Raw genomic sequence first — 27023 nt, forward strand, 5'->3', positions numbered from 1 at the left:
AGTCTGTAGCCATCAAAGTAATATTTTTCAAGGTTTTGCTCTGTGTATTTAAATCTTCAGTGAATTTACAGCAGAGCTGGGAAGAAATATTTTGCTGTTTTCTAATGCTGTAAGGTTTTCTGGGTTTTTTGATGTTTTCCTGTAAGGTCGCTACTCTAATTCACTGGAAGCTTTAATTCTAATTAGGATGGACCGCAGTATAATTCTAGTTTCCAGACTGTCAAAATTTGAGACTATTTCAAATTTATTACTCAAACAATGTAAGCATCTTATTTTTGTGTGACAATTTATCTGTACTAATTGACCAGATTTTTATTTGATTGTATTTATTAGAACACTAAAATGCCAAGTAAGAAATGTCAAACTTCATTCTTAGTACTTCTTTATATAAAAAATGTTTTCCTATGATGGGTATAAGGGCTTGTTAATGCTGAAGTACTGTAATTATAACTCTTGAAAGTTAAACAATGCAGACTTGCATCACTGAAATGTCAAGGTATATTCATTTTAATACATTATTTCCTGTATTTAGTTTGGGGTCTGTTTGTCTTTTTTTCTGGACAGGTCTTTGCCTTGAGAAAAGAGTGTTTTATAAACTCATTTCAGGACTTCATGCTAGCATCAACTTGCATCTGTGTGCAAATTATCTTCTTGAAGGTAATCTAAGTCTAGGTAAAATTGCTGAATGTAATTCCACAATATTTGTAACATTTTTTTTTTCCTGAAAATTTTTTATATGTACTTAGTTGTGTTCTTTTTCTAAATAATGTATGTTTTACTCCCTGTTTCCCTTTTTTCCTCTGTGTAGAAACCTGGGGGAAGCCTCGCTGGGGACCAAATGTGAAGGAGTTCACTCGCCGCTTTGACCCTATTGAGACAAAAGGAGAAGGACCAAGGAGGCTCAAAAACTTGTATTTCTTATATTTGATAGAGCTGCGTGCTTTGTCAAAGGTTGCACCATACTTTGAGCGTTCAGTTGTTGACCTTTACACTGGAAATGGCCATGAGGATGCTGAATCAAAAGCTCTCTTACTCGACATCTTCAGGGATACAAAGTAAGGCATAAGATTTCTTTTTATCAATAGTTTTAAATGATCTGTTATATTCACAAGTGCAAATAGATGACTTCTTCGTAGGACAGAACAAGGAGAGAGTGGAATGGGGAAATAAGATTAAGTAATGGGAGAGAACAAGAGGAATTTGTACGTTTGACAGGAAGAGACAAATATTTTTGGGGTTTGAGTATGCCAACCTTAAAGAAAACCCAACCAAACAAAAAAACCCCCACAAACAAACAAAAACTACCAGAAAACCCACCACACAACACCCTGGGCTACTCCCTATTTGTTGCTTTTTCTGATTCTTCAGTGTAAGAGGCACATGATTTATTTTGGAAAGGAAAATAGTGCATGTAGTCTTTAACAATCCAGTAAGCAATCCAGCTTCTATCATAGACTTAAGCTGTGGGGTTTTAGCCATCCCTTCTTCCTTCTGTTTACTCTCTAAGTTTCCTTAGTCCAGTTCCTTTGCTCACCTTCTTGCTAATTTTTGTGATTGTTAATGTGCTGTGTGGCTTCATTGCTGTCCCTGATCATAATCTTTCTAAGTATTTGAAATATGGTCAGTCAATGATCAACTGAAAGGCAAATATTAAGGCAATTTCAGTGTATATTAGAAAGAAATAGTGATCAGTGGAAATGGAGTGAAGAAAATTCTCAGTAAAACTAAATAACAGATTTCACGTTGCAGTGATTGAATAGTAAAACTGATACCATTCAGTAATTTTTTAAGAGCTATTCTGCAAAGACTAGGAACTCTGAAAAGTATTTTACATTGACAGCATCAGCTTGATGGAACACTGTAGTTTATGCCAGCAATTGTGGGTTTTTTGCATTTTGTCTTTATTAGGTCCTTCCATATGCACTTTGATGAAAAGTCTATGTTTGCTGGAGATAAAAAAGGAGCCAAGTCATTAAAGGTAAAGCTGTTTTTTTCTGAATGACATCCAAAATACCCATTTTGGAATTAAGTTGTGTTATTTTAGAAAACCTCTCTACCTTTCAAAAGCACACTGCTAAGAGTAGAAAAGGCAGGGAGAAAAACTTACAGAATTGTATCTGAGGCCTCTTAATCTACTTTGTAGTAAATTAATGCAAGGTGTTATTATTCCTGAGCCAAGCAGACTGAAATCTCTGGTTTAGTGCCTTGGATCTGCTGTCAGACTATGGTGAGGCAAATTAGTTGAATTGGTATTACCAGTAGATGCAATGGTGTTTTTTAAATAGAGTATCTGTTTCACATAAGCATCTGAAAAAAAATTCAGTGGTATTTCCTTAAAAAACAGATGCTTTCTACAGTATAATATAATATGATACAATATTATACATAACATTAGAAAAACATAGTTCCTAGGCAGGGGAACCTAATGTGAATGCTGTTGTTACCTAGCAACTTCCAGTGTTAACATGCTGGTGTTCAGATTGGTGCGCACTGCAATTCCACAGTTGGAGTGTGCCTAGTAATAAAGGTCTGTTTTAATACTTACTAACACTTTTAATACTTATTTCAGTAATAATTTGGAATTCAGCATTAGAAAGAATGTTATTAGAAAGGTGCCAGTAGTTTATCAGCCCAGCTAGTGTTTTTCTGACTTTAAATGTTTAATTGAAGTCATCTTAATTAGTTCTGTGCTGTGCTTGCTTACACTCTGAAGCTGCCAAGCAACAATTTACTTGTAGCTTTGGACAGGAAATGTACATTGTGAATTGTTTGCCTGTTTGTCAAAAAGGTAGGTTGGTTCAAAAGGGATTTGAATAATGGAAGAAAAATTGGGCAGGGACACATACAGTACTTAGAGCTCAGAAAATTTTGAGCAAGTTGCTAGAAACTCAGCGTACAGAATCCAAGCGTTACCCTGCATGTCCTGTATTCTGGGGGGGGGGGTTGGCAAATTGACTGTTAACAGTGGCTGGAAGCAAGATTCTGGGTTTATGTGGACCTTTATGGCCTGACCACATATGGTAGTGGTTCTGTTAAGTTTTAGTAATACAGAATTGATAATTCTAGTGGGTACTAGATTAGTTAACCTTCTCTTTTTGTAAAACTAAGAGGTACTTTAACTTAACCTTTTTTATTTTGCTTTTAACTGATAGGAAGAATTCAGATTGCATTTCAAGAACATATCCCGCATAATGGATTGTGTTGGATGTGATAAATGCAGGCTGTGGGGCAAACTGCAGGTATGGTTTATGTGTGTGTGCATGGCTGGGAGGGGAGGTTAGAAGATAAGAGGCCTCCTGCCAAACTGAGAGAGTTGCTTTACTTAGCATTCAGACTTTCTGCAGGTGGTTGGTCTTTGATATCCTTGCCTATATATTAAAAATAGGCATATGTTTAGTTCACTGCTAAACAATTGTTAAAAAAAAATTGTTAAAAAATATTTTGTTTAGTCAACAGCTGTTTAGTTTACTGAAAGGTATAGTTTGTATTTTCCAAAAATAAAGTATTTAAAGCAGATGCTTCACTTCAAAGTCTTACTGGCAGTCAGTGTCTTATCTGTATTCAGTGATCAGATGAGCCTTGTAGAATCACCCGTGGGAAGCCTTCTTGGAAATATGGCACTTGCTTAATTGTTAGACAGTCCAGCATGGGATTTCACTCACAAATTGAGGCATAAGAAAAAGAAGTAATTCAGGTTTTCCCAATTTATACAGAAGGCAGCAAATGAACGCAAAAGTACACAGTAAAGCTGAAAGCTGAAAAACAGAATTTCAGTTTCTGGATCCTTGTTATTTTTATTTTATTTAGAATGAGGTTTTAAAACTCAAGACTAATGTTAAGTCCAGACTGAGAATAGTTGTTCCTTTGGGTTTCCTACTGTACTACTCTGCTGTGGAGCATTAAGCTTATCAGAGTTCAGTTTTCAAATAAATTTATAACATCAAAAATTTGGTGATCTCTGCTGAATTTCCAGAGTCATGCTTCTGATCTATTACTGGTTTTTTTTCCTTCTCACGCAAAATGAAATAGGGCCAGATTTCCTGACCTATAAAATTCTCTTGTAGCCAACCATTTTTCGTTAAAATCCAGTGGTTATTTCTGAGGCCCGATTAAAAGGGGAAATAAGAGTAGCTGCTTCTGTTCTATTTCTGTATAGAAAATAGAGGTTGAGACTGAAACTGCAATGTCTGCCACTGGGACTGGAGGTGGAAAAAGCAGAAGTGTTGTGGTACCTCATAATAAAACCTAGTTTGACTTGGAAGGGGGAGGGGAGAAGAAGGGGAGATGTGATTCAGTAGCTTCTGCAGCAGTGAGGCACCTGTAAGGTAGGGGGCAGGAGGGAGCTGGAAGTGGTGTAACGGGCGTGCTTTCATGTGCATCTAGTGTGGCTGAGAAGAAAAGAGAGGGGAAAGGAAGAGATTAAAAAGATGAGGACGAAGAGCAAGTATACCTGAGGAAATAAGTGTTCTTAAATAAGTGACTGAACCTGGCACACAACTGATGGCATGCATTTGTATTAGTGTCCTGGTTTGTGTGCAGGTATTTGGGTTGAGGAAGTGTCAATATATAATAATTGGTACTCCAGTTTGCCTGGATTAGTAAATTTTTAACTTTTTTACAGTTTTCTGGGAGTTCAAAGGAGTGATCTTATTGATGTTAAAACACTGCATTTTTCTTGTAGACTCAAGGCTTAGGAACTGCCCTGAAGATCTTGTTTTCTGAGAAAGAAATACAGAGCCTTCCTGAAAATAGCCCATCAAAAGGTTTTCAACTCACGCGCCAAGAAATAGTTGCTCTTATAAATGCCTTTGGAAGGTAAGATTTTGTCACTTTTATAGTAGAAAAACTCTAAAACATCAGTGTTGACACTCGGGGTCTGTGGAAAGACAATATTGAACATGTAGCTGTAGCTTTTAAAGGCTCAATTATTAGTAGTGATATTGATAAGCTTAATGCCATCCAACTGAGTATGTGGAGCAATGATAATTAATAATTAGCCTTGGTCATCACTGTGTGTTGAGATCAAATTTGTCAATTTATCTCAAGTCTTATAAATTCCATCTCGTGGAAGCTGGATCTCAAACAGTCTTAAGCATTACACTTTGGGTAAGTCTCCGCAGTTTTTGACACTGAGTAGAGCTGTTCTACTTTTTTTTTTTTTTTTTTTTTAATTTCTGTTTTAAATGTGTGTATGTTAAAAGTAGTGAAAAGGGAGAAAAAGACTTGGAGTTTTTATAACACTGTTGTTTAGCCCTTAGGCTTTTGTATTTTTGTGTATGATGTGATTATTTTTGTTAAAACTTTAATTTTGATTAATTTTTTGAAAACGGGGTAAATTTTTGCCCCATTCAAGTGATCAAATAAAACATTTTAACAGCTTTAAAAGATGTGTAGAACTTGATTTGTTTGTTCATCAGACCAGTTCTTCAGATCTTGAATATAACAATCTGATCCTGTTTAAAACAATGTAATTAATGTTTATTATCTCTGGTGAGAGATTTTTAGATGTCTAATGAAGTCAGGAAAATTGAAAATATATCTAAACTTTAATCCCTGCAATAAATTATGTAAATATAATGGAGAATCAGTGGATCTTTTGAGGGAAAGCAGTATCTTAGTTAATATTTGAAACAGAACTGTGTTTAAAAAAAAAAACAAAAAAAAACCAAAAAAACAAAAACAAAACCAGAAAGCCCCCATGATGATTTGCACTTCTCTTTTCTCTTTCACACTTGACTTACTAACACTTAAGGGGTTTTTGTTTTACAGGCTTTCCACAAGTATAAGAGAGTTGCAGAATTTTAAAGTTTTATTACAACAAACTAGGTAATGAAGGCCTTTGCACAACCCATTAGTGAAGACCATTTACATGACTGCATTGAGCAGAAGGAATTGATCCTTACAGGAGTCACATGAACTGATAAAAAGTAAAATCAAATACCAACTTGAATATTTATGTTTAAACTAGGAACGGTTATTAATTGGAGAAGATATTTATGAATGAAATATATAGTTTTTAAATGTGTAAATTATGTTGATCTATTTTTAAGTTCTCTGCTCACATTTCTGTTGTACCGAAACTTCATAAATTTTCTTTTATTTCTTTGTCTGTTTGAGACAGTTGTTTTATATGAAAACATAATGTACCTCCACCCTGACCTGGCCTGTCCTGAGAGAGGTGGTCCACCTCTCGCTGCTCCCCAGTACTGAGCCTCAATATATTCTGAGGACTGAGTATGCTGATTCTGGCGGTCTAAAAGAAAAAAAACAAAACAAAAAACAAACACAGAACAGGAAATAAGGCTCTTGCTGAGCTGTGACTTCTTACTGTAATAGTGAAACTTACTTAAAAATAGGAAATTTGCTGAGCAGAACATTTTCTTTCAAGCTGAGCTCCTTTGCATCAGGCCGATACAATTTTTTTTCTTTCCTTATGTGCCGCTTTTCAGAATTTCCTTTTTTCTTTAAAATAACCAGCCTGTCTCTGATGCAGCACAGTTGGAAGTTATTTTTCTGCACCCCCTTGGCTACCTGCCTTTGTTTGGGGGTGAGGGTAAGGGCAGGAGGAGATGGATAGTGGAGTGCTGCTAGCTGAAAAGCCTTGTCAATCAAATTCACATCTAGACCGTTTTATTTTCTACATTGTAATCACAAGTTCTGTTTCCAGAAATTGTCTTTTTAATGTCTAAAATGTTAAAATAGCACACTTCGGTCTCTGAGCTGTGGAAGTAGATTTGCTTTTTATGGGTTATGTTTTAGTGCTGTGTTAAAAGGTCAGTGCAAAAAGTAAGAACTTGTTTTTGTAGTCACTTTTAAAAAAAGATGCTTTTTAAAACTCATAACCACACTGATATTTAATACCACGTACTCTATCTATGCAATCCCTAACTGTATCTTCATTAAAAGGATATTCAGCGTAGTAAAACGGGTATGTTAATAACGTAACTTTCATAAGAAATTACTCGTGTATCATTGTCCACAAATGTCAATGATAACTTGCCATTGTCCAAAACCTAATTCAGAAACAGCACTACTGAGTAGTAGCAACCAAATATTGGTTTAAATTTCAAATGAAGTAATAGGGGTTTTTTTAAACCAGCATGTTTCAAAATGAAGTTAGGAGTTATGAATGTAGGAAGTGCTGGTACAGTGTAGATACATCTCTTGTTTTCAAAAATAAGTCTTCACAAAATAAAGTGCTCTTAAACATTTTTCACCCTACCAGATATTGAGTGACCTGTTTATATAACTGATTGTAACTGTACTGGCTTCCATAATGTGGTCCTTTGCAGCTGGGATTTTCTGAAAGCTGGAATACGCTCTATGTCCTTTGTTTCCAGACTAGCCTCAAATTTCTACCTGACTGGAAATGAGAGATGATCCTGCTGACACTTGGTATTATAAAAAATACTGTTTCTCAAGAAAGTAAACCCTCTTGAGTCAAACTGGGATAAGCTAAATTAAAGGGAAAAAAAAAAAAGGCAGGGGGGGGAGTGGACCACAAACCAACTCCACAAAGTTTTGGTGATAGTGGCACAAATTGGCAATGAACTGGTATCCAGTTGTAAGCTCCTGTTTAAACCAGTAGGTAATTTAACATGCTGTTAGAGAAAGCTGATGCCAGTCTGGGGATATGTTCTTACTCAGCAGGCTCTCTTGCCTGTGGGTGCCCATGTCTAAGCAAGTCACCACAGGCTTCCTTTTTCTAGTTAATGGAGAAGGGCAGATGATTTCTAGGTGGATTCATCTGGTCTGTTCTGAGCTCTGTATGATACACTCTAGGCTGCAGTGATTTGCACCCTAGAGTTTATTTTTCTCCATTAAATTGAAGTGGGAATCTAGGTAACTAGCTTGGATGTGAACAGCTGTGTTTGGCAAATGAGTTACACCTCAGGTATCTAACTCTGCTGAGTAATTGTATATATTGGAAGTTTGTCTTTTTCAGTCGGCCATTAATTCCTTGCCTTTTGGATTGACCTGCAAGGGCTAGAACCTGTAGGCTCACTTGTGTGAAGAATGCTGTATAGCTGGGATTTATCTGTATTATTATATATTATAGTGCCTAAAGCTTTAGGCAGGATTTTCTAGTTGAAAATAAATTGTGTTGTCTGTGTTGCCCAAGGAAGGACCTGAGACTCAAAATTGTTTCTTCCCTTTTTCCCCCTGCTTTGTGGGGAAAGTTAATTGCTTCCAACCTTCTTCTGGGGATGCAACTTGCTGTTTTCCTTTTTTTCCACCTGTGCCTGGCTAAAATCTATGGACACTGAAGCAGCAGTACATACTAGCGTCATGCACTTGCTCATGGGACAGGTGAGAGATTCACACACAGATCCTGGGCACATGCTCCTTGCAACCTTCATTGTCACAATGCAGGCAAGGTTAACACCATTGGGTGAGGACAGAAAGAGATGGGAAGCCTCTGTTCTTTTCCTTTGTGTCATGAAAACACAGGAATGCAGCTGAACAGCCAGTTCTGCGTTCAGGGAAGTTCTGTTGCATTTGAAGGTACGTCTCGCTTGGTGATCAAATATGGAAGGCATTTCATTTCACTCTCATTGTAGAAAATAGGACATACAATTTTTCCTGTTACGAATCTAGTTAAAACAATTTTCCTGTCATCTTTTTAATTGTATTTGATGTACATTCTGTGACTATGCTGCCTATGAAGTTTTGCCATGTGAGTCAGATGACTTAGTTCTTTATATGTTACATTAAATTTTAGAAATTTACAGGTCTATTTTTATACTAAAGGATAAGTTAGTGACACTGTCCATGACCTGTAAACTATTTTAAATTCCAGCTCGCTGTTGGGCATCAGCTTGTCAACATTGTCTGCCATTCTTTTCAGAGTAAAAGTACATTTCCTTGTACAAATGACACAATGATTGTAATCCCAGAGGTAGTGAGAAGACAAAAATGTTTCATTTTTCCCAAGTCATGAAGACTTATGTAAAATGTTAAAAAAGACTTGGTGCAAACTGCATAGGATAAAATGTAGGGTGCTGTTCCTGAACAACTTCCTCTTCAGTGCCTGAGGAGGAAGGTGAGAATATAGATTTAAAATAGTAAAATATAGAGACTTGTGTAAGCCAGAATAACAAAAGTGTTTTCCTACTTAAGCTGATGATTTGTGCTGTATGTCATTGTATGTGCATGAAATACACTGTGCCACACTTCTTCAAGTTGTGTTTTGATGGTTGGATTGCCTTTATCTGACCTTGCTTTCTGCTTTTCTGGGAAATTACCTGTAATATGTTGTAAATAATCTAGATGCTTATGTTTATAAAGTAGCAATCAGGAATTTATCACTTTACAATTCTTCCATATAGCTACTCTATTAAAATGTAATATTTATTAAAATCAAAATCAATGTTGGAACTGCTTACTGAGATCTATCTAAACACTTCTGAATCTTTGCTATGTTTGAATCTCTAAAATGTGAATTAAAGTATTTTCTGCTACAACTTATTTTTGTGAATGTAATTTTGGGGGTTTCATTTGAAAATTTTTTTACTTTTCATTTCATTTACCTTTCAACTACGCTTGGTGGAAATTATATAACTTAAATTATTTACATGTCAGTCATTTAAGCTTAAGATGATGGGCAGGCTTTCATTCCCACTTTAATTCCATACAAAAGAATGTCACCTGTGCACCTGTTGCTGTTTACAGTGCCTTGCAGCGTGTCAGCACATCAGAAATTCATTGGCAGAATTACAGTATGCTTCTCTATGAATATGGCCAACTTTAGGCACTGTTTGAGTCCAATTGTTTTAAGAGGCAAAAAGGCTTATTTTGAAATGAAGTTTGGTCCTTTCTGTCCTTTTCTCAGAACAGCTTATAAAATCAATTTTTAAAATATTTTTTCTGGTTGATTTACCCAGTGGGGTGTTTCATGTGAGATTATTCCCCCTAAAGGGCTTCTGAAGCTTTGATTCATTCCATGTATGTATTTTTAACAAATTATCTTACTAAAAATTTGATACACGTATTTTATCCTCAGTTGAGGTGGGTACCTCAAGTGGAGATGATTATACTGATTTAATTTAAATTTAAGATCTTACCTTTCACACTGTTGTTTAAATCTCCTGTGTTTGAGAGTATTTAATTCATTATTATTATGACTGGTTATAGTCACTTGTAACCCCACTTTTTTGCATGTGTGCCGTGGCACAGGGATCAAGCTTGTTTTAAGCGCAGAATTCTCCCAATTAAATTTTTGCTGTGCAGCTCTGTCTACTGTGAAGAAAATGTAATTCCTGCGGTCTTTTATTGCACTGGGTCTTCAGGCAGTTTTGTACAAACATGATTGTAGAACTCCAAAGCATTTAATAAAATTTCTGTTCTTCTCCCAGCCCTGTGGCACCTTTTCAAATCTCTGGCCAATAGTTTAATTGGCGCTTTTTTTTTCCCCTTCAATTAGCATTCAGGAAGAAGTGAAGAGACTAGTGGAAGCTCTGGAGGGCAAATAGTTGGCAGGGTGCTTCTGCCAGAGGCGAGGCTTGTGCTTTGATTTTACCACAAAGGCCCCAAAAGAAGAGTTGGCATATGTGTGGCACGACTATGCTTTTGTCTTCCAAGCAGACGTGATCACATCTACTCCCCATCCCTTCTTTTTTTTTCCCAATATACCCTCTGTGAAATGCCTATGAAAATTCTCTACTTCTTGTACTTCCTGAAGTTGAATATGAGGAGAACATCAAGCCTGTCCACCATTTGGGGATGCTATAGTACACCTCAAATGAACTACCTTTATAGAAGTAAAAAGAAAAGAAAAGAAGAAGAACATTTTTCTCCTATGGAAATGTGGATTGAATTACAATATTCTTTTCACATGAGGATGGAGAAAGAGATGCTGGGGGTGCAGAATTCTTCACAGTAGAGCACACCAGTCAATAAAAAGACCTGAAGTAGAGTTGGGGTTCCTGCTCACCATAGATTAGCATTAATTATTTTTAGGCTTACTATGTACAAATGTTGCATATTAGAATGGTATTAATCCACCATTTCCACCACAAACCACCAAATTTATCCCTGGATGTACAAGGCTGAAGCACAGCTTTGCTGACCTTCTGCTAGTTATGTAAAATTTATCCTCTAAGTTCACTTGAGGTTTTTCTGCTTTAGGTATTCCTGGCTCTTGTTCTGTTCCCAGACTGCACTTCCTAGGTTTCTAGTGAAGTACATAAATAAGTACTGTGATATGTGTCCATCCCCTGGCTAGGTATTTGACTTACTCTTCTATATAATATACCTAGAAATGACTGACCGAGATGAGCACATCACTTGAATTTTTCAAACTTGCTGATTTTCAGCCTGTTCTGCAGTCACAGAGGCCCATCTCTACTGTTCCGAGACTGTCCCTAGAGCTGCTGAGAAGATAAGAGTTTTATTACTTTCTTAGAAGAATGCAGTGTGTTTTGAGATCCACTTTTAGCCTCCAACCATCTTGCCACATTGAGTAAGCAAGCAGTGACAATCCAAAGAGTAAATTGTGCTCCAAGATTGTAGCAGTAACTTGAAAAGACAGTATTTAATTGGGCTGGTATTTTTGCCTTACAGGCTCTTATATGCATGTAAGAATTGCTACTGTCACGCATTTGAGCAATCCATTCATGTGTTTACAGTATATTCATCATAATCATGTATTTCTAACCTAATACACAGTGTAAAAATAAAAACACTTAGAAAATAATTATGCCATTTCACTTCATGAAATTTGCTCTTTTAAAATGAGCATTAAATGATTAAATTATACCCTCTAACAACTCTATTCAGAGCCAAAAATACCATGGCTTAGAACAAGGTATTAATTAGAACAGTCTTCAAAGTTTAAATCATTAGCTTATACTTCTTGATCTATGAAAAGCTTGTGGCAAAGACAAGTTCTTCATTTATCTGTGCACAGGAACACTTCTGAAAACCGAATGGTGAAGAAAAATTGCTAAGCTTTGTTTTTCAGAACATTTGTTTTAATATTGGAATGTCCTAGAATGCTGTAGTTGATTGAAGTTATATAGGGCTCGGACGATCTGTGTCCAGTGCTGGATCTTGTTGGAGGGATCCTATGTAAGCCATGAAGCTGTTGTTGTGATGGCCCCAGTCATAGTAGTCTGGAGAGAAACTGAAAAAGAAAACAGAAGAATTAGTGACTGGCAGGTTGGTTCTGCAGATACCTGGTTAGTGAATGTGGGCGAAATGCAGTCACATAGATGCAGTTCTCATGCTGAAGCGCAGAAATACAATAAAACCCCAACCAGGGGTTCAGGCAGCTATTGAGTTTTCTGATCTGTCAGTTATTTTGGCCGAAGTGTTCTCAACTCACTGTTTCCCGATTCTTCTAGCTCACTTAAAGACTCTCCCTTTTCTGCTTCACTAATCCAGAAGGTGTTTGAAAACCCTACAAGTGGTGCTGCTAATCCATGCCAAGTCCTAGCACCGCAAGGATCTGTCAGCGAACCTCCTGTGTGTGTGTGCAAGGGACGGGTGCTGGGTGAGCCGCTCTGGCGTACTGGCTTCTCTCCCACAAGCCGTGTGAGACAACACACGCGGCTGGTTTGTGCCTGCGTTACTGGTGTGGCTGGTTCCCTTGTGTCTTTGTGCAGAAGGGAGGGTGCCTCCCAGCCTGGTACACGCCACCACCAGCATCCTCAGTGGGGTTAGTTACTGTGTGAAAAACTAACGCAGGGATAGGATGGCTGATAACTGTAAATAGTGAATATCCAACTCTGCTGAGTCGTGGTTTGGGCTCAGAGACCCAGAGTATGGAATCTGAGCTTGGTGAGTGACAAGAACTAGATCTGGGGATGTTAGCTGCGCTTAGCAAGTCAGCCTTCATTTTAAGATGACTGATTACACTAATTGCTACTAGCATACAGTAGATACAGGAAGAAGCAAATGAGTAACACATGACTGAGCCTCCTTTCAGGGCAGGATAGTGTCCTGGCAGTACCTTTCCTTCTCCGCGTTGGGTGCTATCATTCTTGCTGTGAACTGCTCCTTCTCGGAGGGGAATCCTTACCTAAGGCTCACAGTTACACAGCAAACAGGCTTTTCGTGCCAGTTCTGGGATTTTCGCAGTTAGGTGGCTTCACATAAGCTTTCAGCAAGTTAGAAAGCAAATGCCCCCTTCATTTCAGGTAGACCACAAGACCTTTAGCCATGTTACAGGGCAAGCTAAGTTGAGAGGTTTCTCGCTACCACCATGGCGAGCTGCTGCCTGTGCCGTTGAGCTTTTCCCTGCTCTCCCTGAAGACAGGGAGACAGCTGTTTTTCTGGGTTGCCTTGCTCACGCACTTAAACTAGTAAATGGCACTTCCTAGGCCGCTCTTGGAAGAAACAGAGGGTAAAACATGAAACCCAAAGATCTGGCCTGAGTTTTCTAAAGAGCAGCATGCTGTTACAATTCTTAAATTATGTATTTGCTTTCGTTCTGGTGTCCTTGCAGTCTCTGTGGGGTCCTTGAAGCCCTTCAGTCACTTGGTGCTGCCATTTCACTTCAGCTTCTATCCTTTCCCTCACCCCCCGAGATGTATGGAATGATTTGAGCTAGACAATTTACATCAGTCTTCTGCAGTGTGTCAGATTTCTTTCTCCTCCAGTTTCTGTTACAGGAAGCCAGCAGTTCCCTCTTGTATCTCACCTGCCCTGTGCCCCCTGCGGTGCGATATTCCACGCTAGATCGTCATCACTGTCGTATCTGCGAGGGTTGTCAAAGAAATAAGATCTGTGACTGAAGCCGTGGCTTGGGACCATTCCTGCGTTGGCCTGAGGGAAGGGAAACCTCAGTCAGTATACTTACAACAAATAGATGAACTGCTTGGTACCTGACTTCTAAAAGAAGTCACTGCAGACTTAACCTCCTGGCTTCCAAAATAAAACAGGCAATTTTACATTTGCTGTAGACAATAGAAATACTTCTGCATTTTCTGTTTTTCTCCACCACTGTAGTGACAGTCTACTGATCCTAATGGCTTTTCCCTTTCCTTCCTTCTAGCTAACAGATGCAACTCATTTCTGAAACCACACTCCGGTATGCATTTAACCTGTCTGCTGAATTCCTGTCCATCCTGGACACTTTGTGCTTTTAGCCAGCTGACTTGAAGTGAGCAGTAGGGAAGCAGCTGAGGAGCTGAAGGATATGAAACATCTAAAGAGATTTGGTTTTACCTCCCAGATTTGTCACCCTCCCTCCTGGCACGTTACCTCCCTTGCTTCAGGAACTGATCATGCTGAACCTTGGCACCCTGCTTAATGAAACCACAGCTGAAAAGCCCCTTAGGACCTCTCTGAGCAATTTCAGTATCTACCCTACAGTGCTGTGAGGGTCAAGTCCCAAGAAAAGGTCCTTTGATAAATCAGGGAAAGGGGTGTTCATGTAACTCCTTCATTTACAAAACATTTTGCTTTTATTTCCCTATGAAGCAAACCAGAAAACATACAAGACTCAAAAGGTCAGTCTGATTCTGGGAACAGTGCAGAGGGATATCTAGGACTCAGCTGAGCCTCTTCCACTGCTCCACTGCTTCCATCTCCAGGGAACAGGGTTCCTTGCATCTGTGGATAAGCCAGGATGACATCCTCTCCTTGGCCTTAAGCAGGAGAGCAGTTTAATCTCCCCCTGGTTTTTAGATGTTAAATAACTTTGACAAAGATGAACTAAAAATAGCTCCATCTCGGTCATCTCCCCATTTCCAACATTTGTCTGGCTGAAGGTACAGCAAGGCAAAGGACCACACACTGCAGTTACCCTGTGTCAGCACCAAAGCAGACAGACAGCTTGTCCCAGGCTATATTCATCTGTGGAGTGGAGCTTTACATTTGAACAGTGCTGAATGCAGGCTGCCTCTACTCAAACTTTTTGTTTCTGAAGTCCTGAATGAAACATAAAACCAAAGAACAACTATTTCTTGGGATTGTTCCTTATTAAGAATAAAGAACGTTTTGGATTTTTACTAAGTCAGAGTTGTTGTTAAGATTTTTTAACTGAAAGAAGGGGGTTTTTTAAAATTCTAACCCCATGCTTTCTGGCCAAGTCCTCAGCCACTGTACCATTTTGTTACTTAACTGCTGTACCAGTTAGCCTACTGAACACATTAAAGTCCTTGGTCTCCCTCTTGTGGCATACTTGCACTGAAGTTCAGTTTTGCCTTGCTACAGGGCTTCTTCATTTTTTGTTTCTTTCTAACGTTGTTTTCTGGTTTTCCGCTTACCATGGTATTGTTTAGCATAAATGTTTGTCTTGCGTGGAAAGAAGGTACCTATAAAAGAAGTGATATCACTGATCAGCTCATCTGAACTGTATCTTTATGAAGTTGGAGATTTAAGGCTTTCTGCAAATCACAATGCAAAAATAGAATGTTAAATGTCTTGGTGCAGTGCTCTTTGCCTTGTGAGAGAATGCTGCCTGTTTGACTCCATTTGAGCTCTCATTTGAGTAGGATTCCAAGTCTTTATGTGATCAGCTTTTTGAAAGGAGAGATTAGACCACACTCTTTATTTTCTTTCTCTTGTGAATCTCTCCCACACTATCCAAAGCTGACCACCAGGTCTAGCCTTACTAAACTCACTTTAAATAAAATGAGATCTCTCTGTGGTCAATTTTTGGAAGAGCAGCACCAGTGCACTGTACTTCTCTTTGCAGTTGTCCTGGCTAACTCCTAAGCAGGAGCAGGCCTGAGAAATTTTTTTTTGTGATGGACACTGGGGTCCATGGGGTTTCTTAGTGTGATGTCAGGTATCACAGGTGAACAGCAAGAAGGGCTTTATACAGGTGGGGATTTGTTACTTCCCTGTTCAGCTTGGCTTTATCATTGTCTCTGAGATTCTCTGAGAATAAAGAACATCACATTCTCTAAAAAGTTATTCTATTAATTACTTTTCTTGCTTGTGAATTTACCATTCACGCCCTTCTTGGGGAATATTAGCTTTGGTTTGGCCTACAGAAACAGAGACATTACTTCAGTAATCTTGGCACAGGGCTGATATTCCCCCATGTGCCTGTCAACCAGCATATGCTATGCTCACCTGGAGATGTTGCCTACAGCTATGAAAAGATGCTTGTCCATCTATTAACTACCTAGATATTAAGGATACTTATAGGGAATTATCCTTACAACCCACATCTTAATCTCTGCTCTGCTGAAGTAGTAAACAAAAATGTCAGCAAGTGCTTATTATGGCTATTGATATTTGTAATGGAAACAATTCAATGGGTACAGGGCTGAAAGAATTCAATCTATTATTTCATACATGCTGTTGAATGGTTAGCACACAGCCATTTTCACTGCTATATGATAAAAGATCCCAATTTTTGGTAACAAACTCCTTTTCCACAGACTCCAGTGAAGAACCGTATTAACCCAAAGGGAAGACGTCCCTAAATTTAAGAAGTTTCCTGATTTTTAAGGTAAACTGCCTGAGAAACACCTTGTCTTCCTTTTTGGTAAATATGATGAGTTTCTGTCATGAGGACCGTATAAAGAAGTGGGAAGTTTGTTTTGCTTTTATTCTGACAAGGACACATTGAAAAAGAGAAGTCAAAATGTAAAGAAGCAAACCTCCCTCAGAAGCTGAGCCCTCCAGACCTGCCTGGAGTTCACACTAACAAATACACAAACAAATTCCACTTACTAGATCTTTTGTAGGGTTTCGGACACGGAAGAAATACACAACCAAGGAAGTTGGCAAGAGCTCCCAGATGAAAAGGATCACACCGAACACTATGTAACCTGCATCTCCCAACTGGCACTTCAGATCTGCCTGTTGAAAAGTCAAAGATAAAAATGTTGAAAAAGAAAGATGGCAGCTCATTTAAAAGGTGCAGAGGGCAACATGTTTTCTTATAATGACCTATATTTAAGTGGCTGAAATGCTTGACAACATGGACAGAAATTCTATCCAGTAAAGCCTGATTAACCTAGCTAATGATAAAAGGCATGCTCAAAAAGAAAAGAAAAAAAACCCCAAAACAATATTTTATCTTGTTGGGTGCATCACTTCCCTTTTACCTTTCTTCCTCCTTCCTTCTCATCCTCCTATATTTCCTTCAGCAAAATCAAAGTTTAATGCAGGGGTCTTCTCAGTCTAAGAGCCTGGCATGCAACCATTTGATCAAGTGATCAAATTGAGGTAATCAGAAACTAGTTTTCCAGGCCTTTTCCAGCAGGGAATCATATGTGAAGCATCAATCAATGCTCAGGTCTTCAAGGGCATTGCTGGCAATTTGGCTTTTAAAAATTAAGGCTTGGATCCTTTCAAATTGGTGCACACTGTTAGCTCAAATAACCATTCACCATAGTTGCAGAGGGCAAATCCTGTCTTTTCATGTGTTTTTGCACAGAGAGAAAAGGGTAATGTTTCTGACAGGTGACCTGAGGCAGTACCACAGTACAATCATTGGACTATACTTTTTAAAGTGACTCGATTCTAGTACCAAATTGAGCACCTCCTCCTCAGTTCCAGGCCCTTTATATATGGTTCAAAACATTTACCCTGAAATCCAGGCAACCCTAATGTCACAAGTCAAATCAAATGCTCAAAAATCTGTATCAGTGACTTAAAGCCTAAAGCATTCCACCAAGCTCCCTATGAACGCCCTCTGCCGCCACGGGGGAAACAGGACCAAATATTCTGGCCTTAAAGTTCTCGCCCCTGTTACTCCAGAGTGTGGGAGTCAGCACAAGAAGTGCCCCCTGCAAGGGGTTGGCGGCAGCAGCAGCAACACTCCAGGCCCCAGCAATAGGAGGGAAAATGTTTGATTCAGGAGAGTAATCACAACCTAGCACCCTTCTGTATAAAAGCTGTTTTCTAATTACATGGGGTGCCACCACCCAGCTGCACTCCTCCGCACCGCAGCAGGGTTGATCAGTGGTCCCTTGACAGACCCTGCTCAACTAACTCCTAATGAGGTCCTGTGGGCAATCCACCCTACTGTTTACCGGCTTCTTACTTACAGTTTTATCTGCTGCTCAACAGAAAATTGTTAATGGCTCCAGGTTTGCGTGGCCACCCTGGCAATACAAGGCCCTTGGCTGGGTGGGAACACTCCTTTGGTCTGCAGGTGCTTGCTGAGAGGGTGGGGAGACGTCATGTGTCTGGGATTTTAAGGGCAAACAAAACGTACTCATGGTCCAGACCCAGGGCTGCCGTTTTGCCCAGCCTTGACAGAGCTGGAATACCACTGGGACCTAACTACCTGCCTCAAAGCAGAGAAAGAAGCTGGGTGCCCAAATTCCATAAAACTCAACAAAGAATCTCCTGCTATTTCCTTTAGTGTTTTTATCACTGTTAGTTTTCAGTCTGAATTGTCACTTGCAATTAAAGGTTGGGAAGAATCATAGTCTTATCCTCAAGCTACAGCAGGTATCACGCTAATGACAGCATTCAGGTAAATAACTCCACAGCCCTGGGTGGCAATGGCAGATTTGTTTATGACTTCAGAACTGAGTATTTCAGTGGAATCAGGTACTGGTTTTCTGCTTCTCCAAGTACAGTACATTCTTTCTAATGGACAAAATACCTGTCTTTTTAATAAAAGGTGAGTTTTTTTAAACAATAAAATCGAGGTAAATAGAAGGTTATTTTTTTAATCATTTGGCTAGTGTTTACTTTCTTTTAGCACTGCGGTTTTTTTTCCCTCCTTATGCTGAAATTACCAGAAATTTGTATTCCTAGAGCAAAACAATCTTAGTGCATTGAATTAAAAGAATAGAATTTTAATATATTAATTCCTCTAATCATAGCGTTTAGGAAATCAGCCATCACACACAGAATGAGTTTTTTCTCATCAACAAATATTTTCCTACTTGCCTGATCTGATACGTTGTACCAATCGTAATCAAAAGAATTTACTTTCTTGGTTTGGGAAAATGATAAGATGAACAAGTTGTAACAGGCTCTTGAGGTATAAAGTAGTATAACAGTCACTCCTATACTTGTCACCTGACAGACAGATGAGCCCTGGAAGAGATATAAACACAAGTTATTATTCATAAGGGCAGTTTACAAGAACATTGCTTTGCATGGACTCTGAGGGTTGCCATGCTACTCTGCCTAATGTGACTGACTTTTTCCTTCTTTGATCAGCTTATCCTACCCTGTGGATATCCCTGTATTTTATCAGTGCAGTGGTTTCCAGGCAATGGTAGCAGTTCCAGCCCTTCCCAAGATGGACCACGACTAATTCCTATAACTTATGGTATAGATGCTATTTTCAGAGCAATGAAAACACGTTAAAAACTACACTTGGTATCAGATGGAGCAAGAGAATTCAGCCTTCAGCTGTGCATTAGCTATTCAGAGCATCCTGTATCAGATGCTGGCGAGCTAGCATGATGCAACCTTGCATATTTTTACAACCTCTTGTTGTGCACCTATTTCCTAAGTACAGAGCGGATTGTAACAGTCAGCAGTTAAACACAGCACAGACAGGAACAGAACATCCTGCCTCACCTAAAGTCAACATAGAGGAGGCAAAGTGGAAGCATGGCCTAGGGGCAGAGTGACCACGGCGGGGCAGTCTGTGGGTGGGAGCTTGGGCACAAGGCGAGGGACGAGACTGCAGCCTGGGAAATCTGACCAGGTCCTAAGCCCTAGAGAGAAAAAATGGACAGAGCAGGGGAAAGAGCCTAACCCAGTGTGAGGAATAAGTGAGACATCTGGCCACTGTGTCGGGAGGAGAGGGTCACTGGGGGGCACTGAGATTCCAGCACGGGAGTTGTAGCAGCAAGAAAGGAAGGAATCCAGGAGCCACAGCTACAGGGGTGAGTGTGAGTCTGATCACAGAAGCAGGCAGATGTACAAAAATGGGACTGCCTTTGATGGAAGAAGCTCAAAGTAAATTCTGTGCAGTTGGGTCTGGAATAATGCTTTGCTCAGCCAGAGGAGGAAAGATGGGTTAAAGCCCTGTATGCTTTTAAGGGAGCAAAATACTTTGCAGCTATTTGCTTCATGAGCCCTGCCCTCTCCCTCTCCTGCCAGAGGCCCACACCATGAGGATGGGCTCCTCTCATCTGTGTGAAAGAGAGAGGCCAAGAGGGAAGTTGCTCGTCCCCTCACAGGACTTTCTATAGCAGTGCAGGGGATGGGAAGGTCTGCACCCTATTCCCTGCAGTCACACACTCTGCTTCCAGGTTTGCAGCCAAGGAGCAGAGGTCCAAAGCGCAGAGCACAGACATAACAGAATGGCTGCTGAAGTATCAGGGAAAGTCACCATGTTCTGGTGTAGCCTCCAGGAGACTATGCTCTGCTGCAGACCCATGCTGGTGGCTATTGTCTGTGCAGCTCTGCCAGCCAAGCTCCTCAGGCTGGGTGTTCCCTGATGGGTTTCAGTTAAAGAGGAGCTCAGGGAGCAGTCACAAAAGCTTGCAGAAAACTAGCTTGCCTGTTTTCCCAGCAAAGTAATACTGATTCAGGGAGCAAGCTCAGGAGTATTACAAAATCCTCAGTGCAGTCTGGCTTCCTGCTTAAAACACACTGGAACTACCACTGCCCACCAGCCATAACCTGCAGCCATGTCAGGAGTGAGCCAAGAGCCTGCTGCTATACGGGAATTGAAGCCAGATATATAGTAGACAGTGGTGAAAGCTGTGGCAAGACCAGCAAGCAGGAAATGCCACAAAGAGGAAATGTTTGCTAGGCACTTCTCTATTCTTCTCTGGTACTTGCAAGTCAGTGGTGCTGACATGGGAACTGAAGGTGAGAGAGCAGAGAGAAGCTGCAGACTGGCAAATACCATATCCCAGCTCAGTGGCATTTACAGACTGGGGATAGCAGGAGTGAAGAGCAGAATGGGGTCAGTTACTTCCCTGTATAGGTTCCCCTAGATAGCTGTCATTCTTTAACAGTTAAATATGCTAGAGATACAACAAACTCTAATCCCACCAAATGCAGAAAAGGGGGTAAAAGTGTCCTGGTTTTGCTGCCACCATACTTAGTGGCTCGGTGAAGGAGAGCGCAGCAATTAAAGTAAAGCCAGAGGAATTCTTTTTCAGTCACAGGCCTCTATAGGAAAGAGGGGGAGCCCTGAGTTTGTAGCATGTCCCACTACATGATGCTTCTGGCCAGCACAGAGCTGGCCCAAGTCAGCACCTAAGGGCAGGGCTGTGCACTCCCTTGGTGCTGTCGTAGCCTTGGCACAGAGAAACAGGCTGGTCCCCCACGCCAGGTCATGGAGGTAAATGCGTCTTCACATGTGGTCAGAAGATATGTGCCAGCAGGTGGGAGATGCAAATAAAAGGCTGCCAGTACCAATGTCTATCTACATGCACCACAGAGCATGCAGTATCTCCAACACTACTTCTGTTACTGCACAGAATGTGTTTTTCTTCTTTAGCTATTTTTTTCAGCACAACAGTAGCAGATTAAACCAGGAAGTTTTTTCACTGCCAGCTCCAGCCATCTGTGTCCCTAAGTACATGCAGTCAAATCCTACTGGAAGTCCCCAGAGGAACTCCCATTTCAGGTCAGCAGAAGGAGCAAAGCACTCTTTAATTCTCATGTCCACATTCAAACTTTCATCAGCTGAGTGTTCTGTCCTTTCCTGTCTGCAGTAATGTTAGAGTTTATTTGTTTTTTGTGAAATAGCTTGAAGTAAAAGAGATCAAGTTTCCTGCAGGAGGAGGAAAGGGAACAAAGTAATCTACCAAAGCCTCCCTGTTTTGTTACCGAGATTTATGCTTCTGTGAATTGCAGCAGTAGAAAAACTTTTTCTTACTAGTAAAAATAATCCATTGCCCATGCCCTTTGGTCAGCAAACAACAAGCTTGAAAGAAACAAAACAATCTAAGCTGTATTTTTAAATCTTCTATTCAACCCTGAACTTTCAGTTGTTGTGCAGTACGGCCAGATTTGATTAAACAGGAAAAGTACTCCTTTCATCTGATTAAGTAAATGGAGAGAGGAATTTTATTGTAAGATTTTCTAAATAGTAGCTGAAACTTACATTTTTAAAAGGTCTCTTGTGGTAAAGGTAACGTGCTATTAGTTAAACTAATAATTTATTTTCAGTTTTAACTACCTACTGTAAAATGCAAGAACCTTTGAAACGCCTGTTTCTTTATTTGTAAATACAAAACACCTTCACTGATTTTATAATAAACACTGCAGATTATGCCACCCAGTGCCTTGACCACTGAATGTGTCCAAAGTTGTAAACCTAACAATATTTCTTTAAACAACATTTTGTAGAGTAATATAAGAGACTTTTTTTCCCTTCTCCCCACATGGCTGAATTTATAACACATTGATTGAGTCTTTAAAAACACATTGTCATTATCTATAGGACAGTATGCAAATGTATAAAGGGAGATTCATATTCCTCTATCTGACTTATCTTCAGCTTGCTGCTACTTTAAACATTTAAATTAGTCAATAATTTGACAAGCTGAAGGATCTGAAAGTATAGACCACTTCTATGGAGCAGTACTGAAGTAGTCTTCAGACAAGGATCTGAGGAAACCAGTATCCACTTTAAAAACAGCTGTGAGAAAGTCCAGCCAATAAGTTCTGTAAACTCTTCCTCAAAAATACATACTTTGGGGTCACTGGTGTTAGGCAAATGCATCCTTGCTAGCACTTAGTATTTAACTCATACATTGAGCAGGATGGCCAGCAAGCTGTGAAGTTTAAGGGCTCAAGCTCTCAGGGGATCTAAAGAACTGTGTGGCTTTGCCTCACACTGCCCTTGTCTCTCAGAAGGTACTTGAAAAGAACTGAAAATGTACCTTACCTTGGACTCCAAGTAAATGTTGGCTAAAGACATCTTGGAAATCTTATACAGGCAGATGGAGAGTGAAACAGCGCACAGCACAAACAACGTGTCATTAATTGCCACCCGGACAGAAACAATGACTTTTCTCTCTGAATTCTGTGTCCTCACCAATACTGCACATGTTAAATTCACCAAGAGGAAGAGGAGACTTATGAAAAGAGAAGCCAGGTAGAGGGGCAACCTGGGAGAGTGAGGAGAAAACAGTTTTAGCGACATTGTTCAGCAAATGTCAGTCATGAGTTGGAGGTTGCACTCTGAGCAATGAAGTCTGCACGTGTTGGGCTGCCAGAGCTGCCAGAGTGACCAGCTGCACAAGCCCAAATCAAAGTGCTCCAGATTGCTGGAGAGATTAATTTAGCTCATGTCAAACCTGCTTTTACAGTTACACAACAAACTGTAAGTAAAGAAACTAATGTCAAGCAGCAAAACCTGGAAGAGTGTTTGCAGCAGAAATATGACAGCACAGTTCTTAAAAACTGCTTAAAATACACATGTACTTTCTTAGAGCATGCTCTTCATACACAGGACAAACCCTCTGACTTCTCACTGCAAGGAGAAACCTTGCAAAAGGTTGAGTTGCCTGGAATGGACTGGTTTTGAGCCTGGTTTTATTATACCACCACTGCCATGAGAAGCATCACTGACTGCTGGTGTTCGCCATCAGATTTCATATTAAATTAGAGAAGTGTGGAACAGTAGGAAAAATCTCTGAGTTACTGGTTCTCCAGTGTCTTTCTCTGTTACTTTTCCTAAGTAACTTGGTTATGGGCAACCTCTTGAAGAAACAACAAGGAATTTAAATATGTATATTGATTCTGGCTTGGCATTTTACCATCTCTCCCAGGTAAAAGGTTCATTTGCACAACCCCAGGAGCAGAGCTGGAACACAAATGTGACAGACAGAAGCCCAGAAGCTGGACTCTTTTTCTCCATCTGTTTTTTCCCACCTACCCAGCACTGATACCTGCAATACAAACATACCACATACTCAAGGAAAGCCGCTTCTAATTCCTCTTTACTCCTACACACAGCTATAGAGTTTTAAGTTAAAAAAAAAAAAAAAAGTATGTTTCCATTTCAAGTGTTGTCTTGCTTCATTATCATTGCTGACCAAGGCAATTACTGATAAGGGTCATAATTTGCAGTCACTGAACAAGAGGTTTTGGCCACAGCTTTTCATGCCTGCTGGGAACTTTGAATTTGGCTGACAACAAACATCCAGACTATCCCTAAGGAATCAAATTGTGATTTTTTAAAAATACTTTACCCAATGGTGATCTTTTTCTTTCACACGTTCACATTATTTTGGGATAGCATCAACACAGCTACAAAGCTGAAGCATAGCTGGCTTCTTTTCAGAGGGCAAAAGGAAGGAGTGTACCTTTGAGACGTTTAAAATGTGTAACAGGGAGAACTGAAAGCCTGTAAGTCCCTGCTTGTGAATCAATGCCTTTCTTTCCAGCTATATCTGGATGTGAGCAAGGATGCTGTCTTTCCCTTGCCAGTCATGGAAATTCCCTCTCAGGGGGAAGATTGTGCTCATTCTTAACCTTCCAGGGCAGGGCTCTGTTTTTAGGATAAGCAGCTAGAGGTAGTGCCTTTAAACCTCCCAGTGTAATGTTGGAAGCACTGCAGTCCTGGAGCTCCTTTCTCACATACCTTCCTCTAGAGAATGCAGTTCCCAGTTGTAGTGGTGGTACATTTACAGCTTTCATTAATATCTCAAAAGTCTTTAAGTGACAGTCATGTGTCTTCCTTTCCTTCCTCTCCCAAAGTCTATTTAATAGCCTCATCTCTGCTCCTCCATTGTAGTGCAGGTAAAATATCCCTATGGAGTTCGGGCTTATGAGGAAAGGTGTGCTCTTACATGTTGCCTGCTTGCAGAACAGTAAGTATATGCTCTCTTTTAGCTCAGTTTAGTCAAAGGGACCTTCTGCTTCAGTGCAGCCATCATGCCCTTGATGCTGGCTTGCAACCAACAAGGCTTAGAAGCTTCCAGGCCAGGCTCCTCCTTGATGGAGTTTAGAAAAAAAAAGCAAAGCACTGTCACGCTCTCATGGCCATACACTCCCGTACGTGCCAGGGTGAGCTGTCATGGCCAGTCAGTTCTGCAGCTCTTCACATAATGATCTTCCATCGCCATTATTAACATGGTGTGGCTGGGGAAACGGCTGTCTGTTTGGACAGTAGAAGCATTGTTGCTGAACTCCTGAATAAGCACTGATGGAGACACAGGCTGTGTCTCTCAGGGCAGTTTTAGGGTCTCTGCAGCTGCAGAAAGCATTCTGAACTCACTTCAAGACAGAATGTGTCCTTACAGCTCAACTACAAGGGCATGTACAAGGCATGAATAAGCATATGGGGTTTTTTAGAAAATAGAAAGGCAGGGTGGGAGAGGTATTTCCAGATTGGACCAGTGACTGCTGAAAAGCCTGTTGGGCCTAATCCCTCTTTTGGGGTTACTCTCTTGAAAGGAGCTGTGTGTTACCTGGCTTGGCCAGGAAAAGCATGTGCCAGGGTGTTCTGGTCTTTCTGTGTCAGGCTGGATACACTCCTAATTTTTTCTTTGAGCCTAAAATCAAATTTCAGATGAATGCAGCCAGTTTTGCCTTGTTTAACAGGAAAATCTGTTTGAAACTACTGCATTTTGTATGTGGTTTCCTTAGAAACCATACAGCATCTGAGCCTTGTGTGTAACAAGGCATGCACACACCGCAGAGCAAGCCTCATCCAAACCCAGTAACAAATCCCCAAGCCCAGGGAGACATGCAAAAGGACTGTTTAAATATGAAGTTGGGCTGGCACAGGCTTTACCATGAGCTCCTTTGCCACAGTGACTAATGTCATGAAGGTTGTGTTGAGTAAAGTTTGCTTAAGATTCTGCATCTCTCATAGGATTTTAATAGTTTTCTCCATATCTGAAATGATTCTGATTTCTGAGATCTATGCCAATACATAGACCACAGTCCTACCTCACTATTGCCCCATTTATGTTGCCATTATCTATTGTAGAAATGCCAATACCAGGCAATAAAGTCTGACACTCATTAAAGAAAATGGTGGAAAAAATAAAAAAGTGAACGTTCAGCAATGAAGAAAAATCCAATTTAGGAAGTGCAGACTCCAGTCCCTGTCTGTAGGCCATCCATCTTTCCATCATCCATCATTATCTTTCCATTAGAATTTGAGCAACCTGATCTAATGAAAGATGTACTTGCTCATGGGACAGGGGTTGGACTAGGTGATCTTTAAAGGTCCCTTCCAACCAAAACCACTCTGTGATTCTATGATCTTTCAATAGACTGTTACAATTAAGATTCAGGACCTCAGCTGTGGGTGTGCATGCATTTACACCACTTCAATTGCCCTCTATAAGAAAGGAAACAAGGTCAGCTTTATATGGCCCTTTCACACAGGAGAGCCACATTAATGCTGAGGGTTCTAGATATTAAAACAAAATACTGCGGAAGTCCTTCACAGAATCACAGAATCACACAGAAGCACAGAACTGGCTAGACTGGAAAAGACCTTTAAGATTATTGAGTCCAATCATTAACCTAACACTTCCAAGTCCCCAACTAAACTATGCCTACAACAGAGCTAATAAGAGAGAAAAGGCTGGACCAGATCCAAGAGTGATCTGCGTTAGAATTGCAATAGGCGAGAGCCAGGGTGGACATGGAACTCTTGTGGGGAGGGTACTCTGTGCATAAGTCATTCCAGTCACAATACATAAGAGTTTAGGAATGGAAACGCTCCAAGAGCTACATCAGCAGGTTGCTGATGTAGTCACCTCATAGGCAATGACTAAATATCACAAGCTCCCTTTGCTTGAAGAAAGACATTTTCAAGCAGTTTTCAGGAACAAAGCCTTGCCACAAACATCAGTAACAGATGCAGTTCAAAGTTTCTACCTCTCACCTCCTGTCCTGATTTAAGATCGTAATTTTTTTTCTTTAGAATGGAGACAACCTCTCTCTTCTCCTGCCTAAACAACATTGCCCCTGACTAAGGCTGTTAGGCATTGCTACAATACACATTAATTTATTGAGCTCTTCCTCACCTTTCTGGACATTACTGTCCTTTTGGGAGCTTTCAAGTCATTCCAGACAGTCCCTCCTGCTCAACAAGATCCCAAACAAATCTCTCCACCTAAATGCAAAGTTATCATAATCTCAACATTACAGAGTTAGGAGAGGTTATCTGTGAGCTCACAAACACATAATCAAGTTGTATCCATTCTCTCTACCTC

At 40.2% G+C, this 27023-nt stretch overlaps 2 protein-coding genes across 3 annotated transcripts in view; one reads left to right on the top strand and one right to left on the bottom strand.

The window, feature by feature from the left end:
* Positions 1–6268, top strand: part of ERO1B (endoplasmic reticulum oxidoreductase 1 beta) — a gene marked incomplete at its 5' end in the record, with an annotated part of 28982 nt that extends 22714 nt beyond the window's left edge. The window contains 6 exons of the mRNA XM_010176851.2: positions 565–657; positions 809–1055; positions 1909–1978; positions 3153–3239; positions 4682–4815; positions 5770–6268. Of these exons, the coding sequence (XP_010175153.2) occupies positions 565–657; positions 809–1055; positions 1909–1978; positions 3153–3239; positions 4682–4815; positions 5770–5830 (692 nt within the window). The remainder of the gene's footprint in view (positions 1–564; positions 658–808; positions 1056–1908; positions 1979–3152; positions 3240–4681; positions 4816–5769) is intronic.
* Positions 6269–11517: 5249 nt separating this feature from the next.
* Positions 11518–27023, bottom strand: part of GPR137B (G protein-coupled receptor 137B) — a 26401-nt gene continuing 10895 nt past the window's right edge. The window contains exons 4-8 of one of the 2 annotated variants that reach the window (XM_010176848.1): positions 22730–22952; positions 18811–18960; positions 16633–16761; positions 13643–13767; positions 11518–12124 (exon numbers count right to left, since the gene is read on the bottom strand). In XM_010176848.1, the coding sequence (XP_010175150.1) occupies positions 12013–12124; positions 13643–13767; positions 16633–16761; positions 18811–18960; positions 22730–22952 (739 nt within the window). In that variant the 3' untranslated portion in view covers positions 11518–12012. The remainder of the gene's footprint in view (positions 12125–13642; positions 13768–16632; positions 16762–18810; positions 18961–22729; positions 22953–27023) is intronic. The other variant, XM_010176850.1, reaches the window with a different exon arrangement.

This window comes from Antrostomus carolinensis, unplaced genomic scaffold (genome assembly GCF_000700745.2).
Source record: "Antrostomus carolinensis isolate BGI_N321 unplaced genomic scaffold, ASM70074v2 scaffold16191, whole genome shotgun sequence".
Lineage (NCBI taxonomy): Eukaryota > Metazoa > Chordata > Aves > Caprimulgiformes > Caprimulgidae > Antrostomus > Antrostomus carolinensis.